Source organism: Anarhichas minor, unplaced genomic scaffold, assembly GCF_050575085.1.
Source record: "Anarhichas minor isolate MPS153535 unplaced genomic scaffold, ASM5057508v1 ptg000024l, whole genome shotgun sequence".
NCBI lineage: Eukaryota > Metazoa > Chordata > Actinopteri > Perciformes > Anarhichadidae > Anarhichas > Anarhichas minor.
In genome coordinates this window covers 18,827,501-18,838,873 of record NW_027466470.1, presented here as the reverse complement: position 1 = coordinate 18,838,873, position 11,373 = coordinate 18,827,501, and the positions used below count along the sequence as shown (strand labels likewise).

Genomic DNA, 11,373 nt, shown 5'->3' with positions numbered 1-11,373 from the left:
CTTTGTCGAATGTTGAGATTTATGTCCTGTAAATGTATACCATAAGCACATGTTTAATACGATAATGTCTCATTTGCATATTCAAACATACATTTTCACAAAACTTGTAATATTTAATGTAAGTAATCGACTGGCGAAGTTTCTTGGTGATATCTATTTACCCCATTCACCTGTAGTGTCTCCCCTTAAGAGTGAAAGAATGTTCCCTAACGCCAAATCGTCAAGCTTAGTAACATCTCTGACGTGGTTTTATTCTTTATATTATATTAACATTAGCAGTTAGTGGAGCAGTACAATAGCTGTGCATCTTGTATGGTCCTGTGTGTAAAGCTCCAAACCCCATTAATCACATGCAGACCGTTTAATGAAACCCGTTGCTTCCCTCTAGCGGTCGACATCCGCAATGACACGTGACGTCTCCCCCACTTCCGTCTCCAGCGCGTCACGTGATCAAAACAAGCCAACATGGCGTCGGACACGAGCAGTATCTGCCGATACGAGCGCCACTTTCAATCCTTTCCCATCCGCATTAAAAAATAGATACAGGCTCTGGTTCGCCGTGATGTACAGTGTCTGGAAACGCAGTCGGGTAGTTTTCAGCAGTGAGTTTGTGGCGAGTGTAGAATGAGCCATGAGTGAACCCCGCCAGTCATGGAGGATGAGGAAAACAATAGAGAAGTAGGTTTGTTTACACTGCCAGCATCCACAGCAATCCCATTCCGAAAAGTTATTCTCGTGCTCGTGAACGTGTTGTGTTGTTTGTTTATTATCTAATGTGTATTTCCTCCCTCTTCTTTCCCCCTCTTCCCTTCTGCTTGCAGACATTTTTACGAGTTCGAGCAAACAGGCAAACGAGATTGAATGGTATGTATATGCAGCGGTTCATCTCCCGAGTGCTTATTAATACACATTATATGTCGTTATTAAAAGTTTATTACTGTACTCAGGATGGTTTTTGCTCTTGAAAGTTTGATTTTTTTTAAAATACAGATTTACTTGAATGTCAGAAAGACTGATTGGCTGTGGTAGGATAGATTGGAAAATACATTTAAATCGATATATGGTGATAATTAAGCATATATACTGACCAGTAAAGTACCATAAGTTCAATTTAAAATGAATGATGAAAATAAAATAAATCTTCACCACAAATGAAGATATAATATCACTGGTGTCAAGGCACAGGGGACAAAGTAGCTGCCATGAAATGTGACGATATGATCACGTGACGTTGATTTAATGCAACATATTCTACTACTGTACATGAGCTCGGGTGTCAGGTGGCGTTCATCCATCCTCCCTCATTACTGATGTCATGTGACAGTCACCCTGTGGCCCCTACACAGGGTTTAGTGTTGTGTTTTAGCTCTGAATAGCCCCAATGTGGAGCTTAAGCATCCCCCCGACAATCTTTTAAAAATCCATCGTGTTATTAAACAACACTTTCATAAAAATGTCTGCATCTGTTGCACAAATTAAAAAGAAGTCAAACTTTGAATTCAGCTCCAGAGTATGGACATCGTTTTTGTTTATTTTCTATTGTGCAGGGAACAGAATCATTTGTCATCCAGATGGTTGAACAGCCTCATGCAGGTTTTCTTCTGTTTTTATTTTCTTACTTTGGATTCCTAGCTCTGTGACTTGAATATTATAAAATATAACTAGGAACAAACTGGGACTAAGCTTTGAGATAAGGACTCTTCTGATCAACCAGCACTGGCTGATCCGGCCAGTGCTTTACGTTACGACACTGACGTGCCGCTGAAAAGTAACATGATTCCATTCTGGCTCGCTGTCGCGGCTTATTGGGACGCTTGGAATAGAATGCAGCCACCGTTCATGTTGCTACCTGATGAATAAATGTTTTGCGTTTTCATGAGCCTCGTTCCATTCTGGATTTCTAACATGGCGTTCAGGCGTCCACAGTTAGATCCGACATTATATTTAACACACGTGTTAGTTGACAGTGTTCCTTTAGCCATTCTGCAAAATACAACTTTCATCACCCCTGTCATCTTTTTCTTTATTTTTTTTATCAACGAACACTGAAGCAGTGTAAACCAAGAAGTTCTGATTAATATATCACCATATCGGTTGTTCTATTGCTAGAAGTTTAGTGTTTCTAGTCTTGAGGCGCCACACGGACAACTCCGCCTTTTTCAGTCAGAGCCTGTGACGAGAGACTTGGTTTAAACTTCGCCCTCCATTACTTTCTCTCTGCCCTGATGTGGAACCAGGAATCATTCTCATGTGGGGCGGAATGGCTGATGGGAAGGGGGGGGCTGAGATCCCTGCCGAACCTAATTAGCGGCCCTTTCCCATCTCTATTTAACAACGCTCCCCTCGATTAGCGTCAGGAGAGAATTGGCTAAGAGGAGGAGGCCGTTTCTCTCCTTAACCCTCCCATCCTCACTCCCTCCATCAGCCCCCCCTCCCCCTCCCCCCTTCAGTTATGGCGTCTTGCCTTGTGTCCTCTCCCACCATCCCCTCGCCGCGGCCCCATCTTTGCCTCCCCCTTGCTTTCCCGGCCAGCTAAAAATTAATGTCCCCGCGCGCCATTCGCAGTTAAGAAAAAACGACAGAGACTCGGGGCGCAGTGACGGCTGTTCTGCTCTGTTCAATTTCTAATTAAGTGCGTGTGTGGTGGGGGGGGGAGCCGAGGGAGGGGGATGGCGTGGATGTCGAGTGTAGGAGGGGGATTGAGACCGCCACGTCCGGCTCGTCGTTTCTTTCTTAACACATTTCAGGACCAAGTTTAGCCGGCTCAGCTCTTGATTCTAGACTTCTAGGAAGATTTGTGTTAAATTCCTAGATAAATTCCTCCCAGGTCTTTCTTAAGATTCCCTCCTGTGCCTTGAAACCAGTGATATATATACTGTACATAACCATCCAAGGAATCATGCTGGAACACCTGAATGGCGATTGAAACTAAAAATGTGTCCGTCTGTCTGTCTTGCCTGCCCCTCTCCAGCCCGTATAGGAAAGATGAAGAGGAGGAAGCCTGAGGATGGGGGCCAGGTATGTCCGCTGTGCAGCGCCCCATTGGCTGGGAGCGAGGAGGAGATGAGTAGACATGTGGAACAATGCCTGATCCAGGTAGTACAACCCTGGGCCTCCTTAACCCCCGGTCGGACAGCCTGTCAACCCTTCTCTTCCTGTAGACGCTGACCAGTCACCTCTTTACTTCACTTCCACTACATTAGATTGGATACCAGCCTATAGCGACTGTAGCTCCTCTAGATGTTGACCACCTCTTGACGCGGCGGTACTGCAGACACGTCATATGGGAACAACTGTCAGAGAGACCATTAAGAAAACGCACCGCAAAGCTGCCGTGAGCGTTGCCTGGAAGTACAAGGCTGCAGTTTATCCCATATGACGGGGTCGCCTCTTATTCATCAGCATGGAGCTCATGTTTCGAGCATAACAGTTCCATCTTTAGTTCCCATGAGACGAGGGCAGGTTTCTTCCCGTCACCACCTCACTGTGTTTCGTAGTTGTCAGACCAGGTCTTCTTCTCTGTAGACGCTCCATCCTAGAGTAGACCGAAGGCAATGAATCACCACTAACCGCCACCACTCCTCCTGTATCTCACCTCACTCACTGCTGTCCGTCACACTGTAGCTGTAGAGACACTAACACCTCTTCTCCAGCAGCACGCTTGAGGCGTTCCAGAGCCGTACCGTGCCACACCAGCTGTGTTTTCATTGCATATTCGTAGCCAGCCTTGCACCCAGATGTTTCTGTCCTGCTTGCAACCAGGGCCTGAAGCGCCGTTCTTCTTGTTCTGATCAGCGACGAAGTGGACAGAAGAGAAGATTCTCTGTTTTGCTGTTTATCTAAACTAGAGTAACTTCTTTCTGTAACTTTTTGAAGTAAAATAAATTGAAAGTATTTCTGGTCTTTGGCCAAATAACTGATAACCTCCCAATGCACATGTATAGAGGGCTTTCTTCTAAAAGTCTGTAGTTTAGTGCAGTGTGCACACTCTGAACGTGTGATCTAGACAAGCAGGCTCTTCATCTTTGTGTCCTTCTGACATTTGGCAACAATACTGGGTCCTCATCACAGCTGGTCATGGTTCGGTACGGGGAAAGCGTGCTGTGGAGATCAGGCCTATCTTCCACCACACCACTATTCTGAAACAGTGAAGTCATGTTTTCGCTGTGATTAACGTGTCCTGTGTGTATGTGTGTGTGTGTGTGTGTGTGTCAGCGTGAGGGAGCGCTAGGCGATGACGACTCTGCAGACATGGATGGAGAGAATGGGCGGGGCTTTGAGGAGTACGAGTGGGCGGGGCAGAAGAGGATCAGAGCGACGGCTCTGCTGGAGGGAGGCTTCAGAGGTACGAACCCACACACACACACACACCCACACACACACCTCATGTCACGCACTGCACTGGGTCTTTATGTCACATCCGCTTTGCGTCCAGAGGCAGGTTGTGCACAGTCGCCTGCTCGTTAGATGGCCAACAGAGTCAGCGGTACGCAGACAGGGTCAGCCCAGTTCGTCCGTCTCCTCCTCCGCTCATCCATCATCCCCTCTGTTCCCGTCCAGCATTGAGCACTGTTAGCTCCGTGGGACCGCCGCTGAATGTGACCAGCGAGACCGTAAATGATGCCAGTGGTCCGGCGGCAGCGTCGGTTCGCCCGGGGTCAGCCCAGCTCAGCTCGGCTTGGCTTGGCCCCCCCCCCCCCCCACACAACCCTCTTCGCTCGGGGAAGGAAAACACATTTAGCTGTGCAATTGACCCACTGGTCACCACCGCCTGTAAGTGTGTGCGCCCAGAAATGCAATTATAGAAGTGGATGGGAGAGCTGGTCACTGGGGAGCATGGCTGCTCTGTGGCACGTCTCACCTACAGTGGTAGCTCTCTGTCACCGGCTCTTCTTGGTCCTCCTGCTTTTATTTTTTCAAACTTGTATTGTTGTGATGTTTAACTATTGTTCCTTGAGCTTAGCTTATTTCAATTTCTCTAAAAAAAAGGGTGTCCGGACAAATATAAGAGCAACGATGAAACGCCGTGCATGTGTCATCACACCCTCCAAATATTAGATGTGAATTTGGTTGAGCTGATTTTTATCCAAACATTAGCTGCTAATTTGTACATCTTAATCCGATGTCTGCTTCTTTTGGTTTATGTGAGATCTGAGCAAACTCAGTGGGTGTAAAATGTCATTTTAATGTTCACCGAGTTTGATTTTATTCAGCAGGATGTAAACAAGATGAGGGACATCTCGGGACGCTGTGATTCAGCTCCTGGACCAGTTACAGGACAAAGAGCTGAGCTATTTAGATTTAATAATATATGCAGATACGGCTGCAGCTAATAGTTGTTTTTTATCTCCTATTTATGTCTTGATTACTTTTTTGAATCATTATATATATATATATATATATATAGTGTTGTCATAATAGCAACTTTATGTTGAGAGTTTGATACGATACGCTGCCTAAATATCTGGATACCAATACTGAAACGATGCCACGGCAAATACATAAAACTTAAGAAAAAGTAATGGAAGAATAGATGACAGTAATCTGATGTCCCTACTCTTGGGTTTATGTGATTTCTTTGACGGTTTGTCTAATATTCTAGTCGGTAACGTTGCTTCTTGAAATCATAAAGAACACTTCCTCAGTAAAACCATAACACGGTTGGCTCAGTCTTTGTAGGAACGTTTCCTTCTGTTTACCGTAATGTCTGAACACACACAGTGCACACAACGGCCTCCCTGTGTGGAGCTCGGTGTGTAAAGAGACAGAAGTAGAGGCCGACCACCGAGAGGCGCACCGATGGAGGTAAAGAGCCGTCGTCATCTCTTAAGAGGCCCTTTGAAACCCTTTGGTCTCGGCCTCGGCTTTCATCCGTCCCCCTCCCTGCTTCTCTCCCTGTTCGATCCGTTGTTAAACACACACATGCTGAGCCTCACCTTCCTCCCTCCCTCCCTGTGAGCCTGGAGAGAGCGGAGACAAGACAGATCAATGTTGAAATCTCAACTAAACCGCGCCAGAGAGCGGCTCGTTGGGGAGCCACCTCCCGCCCGTCCGTCCATCTCCACGATGCTCCCTCCTTCCGCCCATCTTCTCTTTCACGTCGTTAAAACGAGCAGACACAGGACCCTTCTGCCGCGCTCTAATAGGGCACCTTGTGATGTGACACAGATAACTGAGTTGGCCTGGGGAGAGCGACTTGAAACGCTCACACACACACACACACTCGACAAAAGGCTCAGAAGGTGGATTTTGTCTTGAAAGCTCCTCAGTGGTTCTAACAGTCGCCGCTGAATCCTGCAGGCTCTCGAGAGCCAGCGGCCTGCCAGACGGATATAGAGATGTTGCAGTGGGGGGGGTCTCCTCAGCTGGCGGGATGAAGAGAGGGCCTATCCCTCTGTGAAGTGCCACCATCCTTCCCTCCCTTTGAGAGCGAGAGGAAGAAAGGCAGAGGGAACGGGGCCCTTTCAAGGGAGGGGGAGGGGGGGGGAGGGAGGGAGGGAAAAAAAAAATCGAACAAGATCAGTTTATGATTCAACTCTGTGTGAGGAAAGACTTCCCTGTGTCTCGCACCGGCTTATCCGGGTTGAAAGGACCCGCAGCACAGACAGAGAGCTTTCTTTATCTCTCCAGTGGACCGTCTGTCTGTCGAAGTCCAAAGCTTCAACTTTGCAGGATACATTAGAAAGTCTGTATTTAACGGGGGAATTGCTTTATTACAAGTTTTCATCATAATCTCATGTCTTATGATGGGATGGTTTGAGGTTTTCGTTTTTTTATTATAATCTAGCGTCAATATGAGACCTGAGTTTCTGTCCTGATTCCAAAAAGATTGTTTTTTGTTATATTTCACTTTATGATATTTAAATATGTTTTTGTGCAAAATCATTTTTTTCATTTATCAGAAGTAGCCGAAGTTCTCACAAAACAAGCAGGACCAGAAAAATACTTTGATACCCGAGTGAAATAGTCTAAATTTGGCAAAATGTAGTGAAGCCACAATAACAGTCCAAAAAAACTAAAATGATTTTAAAAAGCAGCAAATCCTCACATCCACAACATATCTGCCATTCTTGTATCATTTACGACTAAATCCATTAATCAGTCCTCCAAATCTCAGCTCTTGACCTGGCGAGTACAGTGTTACCACCAATATGAATGTTTGGCCAAAACAACAAATTCCATTTAAATGCAACACGTTCTATTTATCTGTATCATGTTCCTCTTTGTTTCTCAAGTGTTTACTGCCGCCTCTCCAGCGGCAACACCGAGCATGGAGCAGCATAGTTGATCCATCTGTCGGGTCACAGACAGATGGAGAGGTTTGATACCGGGCCGTCCTGAGAGACAGAGGAGGAGGAGAAGAGGGGGATTACTGCGGGTCTAGATGGCCCACGGAGGGATTGAGAAGAGGAGAAATCTGTGCTTTGTAAATGGACTTCAAAGATGGCCGGCTCATATCTTTGTGCCTGTGTCTCTCCCCCCTCCTTCCATCTCCTCCCTGACCTGTAAATGGCAGAAAGATAGCGCGATGGCCTTTGACTCCCCACCTCTCTGCCTCTCAGAGGGTCCCGATAATTGCCACGGCAACGGGATGTCGCCGAGGTGGGTCGATTGGTCACCAGTCAGCCCGACGAGTCCTCTCATCCCGCCCGCCTCCTCGGATCTGTACTCGGTGGTGTCGCTGCGCTGACGTGTATGTAGATTGGTCGTCTCCGGCGTTGCTGTCGCTAAGCCTGTAGCTAGTTAGCGTGCTAAGAGTCAACGATATTCAGGAGACTGTTATGATAATGAGACTCACCAGGTTGACCCTGTAGGAGTCGCTGTGTGTGTGTATTGATCACGCCTGTCTGGCAGAATAGAGGACTAGTACAGGAGAGAGAGAGGGAGGGAGGGAGGGGGGGTATGTTTGGGTAATGTGAAAGAATAAAGGTAAGAAAGAAAGAGAGCGATGACACAAAAGAAGGTGAGGAACGGATAGGAGGAGAGGTGGGGGGGGGGTCGGTGCATAATGTGAGTGAAAGGCAGTTAGAGTGGGGCTGACCTTTCCCTGGCCAGATTAGATTGGCCTGCCAAGACTGCTTAGAGGGACAGATAGGAGCACTGGGACACACACACACACACACACATATGCTCACAGTTAAAACACCTCAGACATGAACAGCGTGCACACGTGCAGAACCTCCACCGTGTCCGGTCGACATGCTTACGGGCTGGAGAGCAACTAGCTTTTACCTTTAACTGCAGGATGCTGTAAGAAGTCTTTATGTGTTTACGTGTCTTATGATGGGAGGATTCAAGGTTTCTTCTTTCAATTCTAGCAGCAATATAAGACCTGAGTTTTTGTACTGATTCCAAAAAGAGTTGTTTTATTATATTTTTCTTTTAAGATATTTAAACGTTCACGCGGTGTGTGCACATGTTTATTTGTCGGTGAAAAAAAAATGCTCCAACTTCTTAAGACCCAAACCAAAGTTGCTGTGTCTTGCTTGACAGCCACCTGCTGATGAGAGTGAAGGTGATTAGCACCAAAGCAACAACTCCAGCTCAGGCTCACTTAAGGTAGGCTGACCTTTTTTAAGGTGGACCGGCGCTATTATCCTTTAAGTGACGAGGCGCTCCTCTGAGTTTTGCTCGGATAATTGCTTGTCGTTGCGGTTCACACAGACTCGCGTCTAATGCTGTAGTTCCAGAGACGTTGCTGTCCGACCCAGGGGCATTTTGGGTAGGACGGCTCAAGCTTCTGTCATAGGAATAGCCGCTCAGTAGCCGAGCAGAGCCGGCGGGTTGCTAGATTTACGCTGCGTTGCCATTGTTCCCCATATGTTCCCCTCTGCCGCTGGGACCAAATAAAAGTTAAAAGGTCCTTTTTATGTGATCACTAAAAACCATGGGCCTGTTGTAAAAACGGCTTAGCATTTGGTGGCGCGTTGTTTTTTATTTTATCACAGCGGCTTGCGGCCGCTCCGCCCTCACGTTCCCTCTCCTCCCTCCTCGTTTCTATTCTTCTCTACAGTGAGAGTGAAATGAATTCCACAGTTAAGGAGGAGATGTTTAAACTCCCAGAAGGTCCTCGGAGACGAGCCCTAGCGGCTGCTCTGACAAAGACGCCACAGTGCAGCGAGACACTGCAGTGCACCGGGACCGACTGTTATAGGAAGTCAAGTATCGAGACTCAACACACACATACTGGGACAGGGGGTTAAATTAGATGGCTGTCAACTCTGCAGAGCTTGTATCTGGTCACACACACACACACGCACACTTGTCACATGCGCACTAGTCCAGCTGAGAGCTTGTAGAAATTGGGATAGGTGTAAATAAGATGGCTGTCAGGCCTGTCACTGGTAGACACACACAGACACATTCACAGTCACATCTCAAGTGAAACACACACACACACATCAAATAGTAAGTAACATACACACACACACCTTGCCTACCTAGACAGACACGCTGTAAGTGACAGGTAGACAGACTCATGCGTGCACGCACACACCTTCAAGGGGCTGGAGGGTCTAAGTGACATAGGGAGAGACAGTCTCAAACAAACACTGAAGAGACGCCCTCTAAGTGACGGACACACACACACACTCACACACACACACAGCCGGCGCGGTGGCTAAGTGGAGCTGAAGGGAGCAGTCAGGCAGCGGTAAGGGTTTGTCTGAGCGTTCATCACTGGGTTTATAGAAGTGCCACACACACACACACACTCTCCCTCTCTTTCTCTCAGAGATTGACGGCTGAGGTGTCATTCTTCATCAGTTCACCCCCGTGTCTAAACGCCGTCTCTCCGACCAAATATGTTTCTGCCTCCATCCGGAGATCTGTAATTGGTCGGGAAAAAGTTTGAACAGAACTAAATTCAAGATCTCCAAGTTTGTCTCAAAATCCGTTAATAGAGGTCTTAAGAGGCCTTCTTCTTATTTCCCGTCTTTTGCATTTTTTTATTTTATATTTTTTATGCTATCGTTTTACATATTTTGCTGGATCTGAAACATTAGACCCTCGATACCGTTTTTTACTACTATTTATGACATTTGCAGTAAAGCAAACAAAAGACAGAATTGCTATATTGCTCAGTTGTGCCGAAATATGTGACCTGCAAGCTGTGATGTTTCTGTTTTATTCACGTCGCGTCGGCTCACTTGAATGAAGTGATGAGCGATGAAGCCAGTGGTTGCTCTGCGATTTGTTCGTGAAACCAATTCCAACGCGGGTTCCAAATACCACTATGCCCCGATCATAAGAGCACGATTTAAAATATTTCAGAATGCGATGCGACGCTCTACACATAACACCCAAACTCCTCTTATTCCTACTGTCCTACTAAAGTATGAAAAAAAAATAAAAATCATGCTGAAAATTCTCCTCATCCTTATTTCCACAGGAACAGGTTTCGCCACGTGTAGCATCAAGGAGAGCGCGGCAGACAGCGACGCCGACCTGGACGTGGATGGAGACGACACCCTGGAGTACGGCAAGGCCCAGTACACGGAGGCCGACATCATCCCGTGCTCCGGAGCCGGGGAGGACCAGGGCGAGGCCCGGGAGAGGGAGGCGCTACGGGGAGCCGTGCTCAAGTAGGAGGCCTCGACCGCTGCACGGTCAAAACTAGCAGAATAGTGATTTTACCTGAAGCAAAATGAAATGCGCCACTGAAGCTTCGCTCATACCAACGTGTGTGTCTCTGTGTTGCAGCGGCGGGATGCCCTCCAACAGAATAACGCCCGAGTTCTCCAAATGGGCCAGCGACGGTAAGATTCTCCAAAATGCAGCTATAGGATTTTGTTCTTCATATAAAGTATACATAGTCACGCACATGAATAGAAAAGTCGCCAAGAATGATGTCATTGACCAGCCCCCCCCCCCCCCCCCCCCCCCCGTTTGTGTGTTTACAGAGATGCCTTCAACGAGCAACGGCGAAAGCAGCAGCAAGACGGACCCCAGCACCCCTTCATCGTCCTCCTCCTGCTCCTCCTCCTGCGCCCCACGCACCTGTAAAAACAGCGAGATCGAAAAGTAGGTTATGCTTATATATGGGCACACACACACACACACATTATGATGCAGTAGTAAAAGGCGAGACAGAAAATGACACGTTTCCCATCGCGGTATTAGACAGATCACACTCTCTCGTGGTGATTCCAGAAGGTCATAAATGATGCATTTTGTGTGGAGAATGTTTTTGCCGTGTGTGTGTGTGTGTGTGTGTGGGTGTGGGGGGGGGTCTCTTCAGCTATTGATTTTTTTTTCTGCAGCTGTGTTCCCTCATAGCACAGAGCTGCCTCAGAATCATTAATGGGAATGTAGACACAAGCAGAGACGAGTCTGGACACATACAAATGTTTGTGTCATGCTGGTACACGTACA

At 47.2% G+C, this 11,373-nt stretch overlaps 1 protein-coding gene across 6 annotated transcripts in view; it reads left to right on the top strand.

The window, feature by feature from the left end:
• Nucleotides 1-441: 441 nt before the first annotated feature.
• Nucleotides 442-11,373, top strand: part of rnf220a (ring finger protein 220a) — a 25,494-nt gene continuing 14,562 nt past the window's right edge. For 2 of the 6 annotated variants that reach the window (XM_076098505.1, XM_076098500.1), the window contains exons 1-7: nucleotides 442-678; nucleotides 822-864; nucleotides 2,972-3,018; nucleotides 4,216-4,345; nucleotides 10,391-10,583; nucleotides 10,702-10,757; nucleotides 10,902-11,022. In XM_076098505.1, the coding sequence (XP_075954620.1) occupies nucleotides 652-678; nucleotides 822-864; nucleotides 2,972-3,018; nucleotides 4,216-4,345; nucleotides 10,391-10,583; nucleotides 10,702-10,757; nucleotides 10,902-11,022 (617 nt within the window). In that variant the 5' untranslated portion in view covers nucleotides 442-651. Of the gene's footprint in view, nucleotides 683-821; nucleotides 865-2,971; nucleotides 3,097-4,215; nucleotides 4,346-10,390; nucleotides 10,584-10,701; nucleotides 10,758-10,901; nucleotides 11,023-11,373 lie in introns of all 6 variants that reach the window. The other 4 variants (XM_076098504.1, XM_076098499.1, XM_076098503.1 and 1 more) reach the window with 3 other exon arrangements.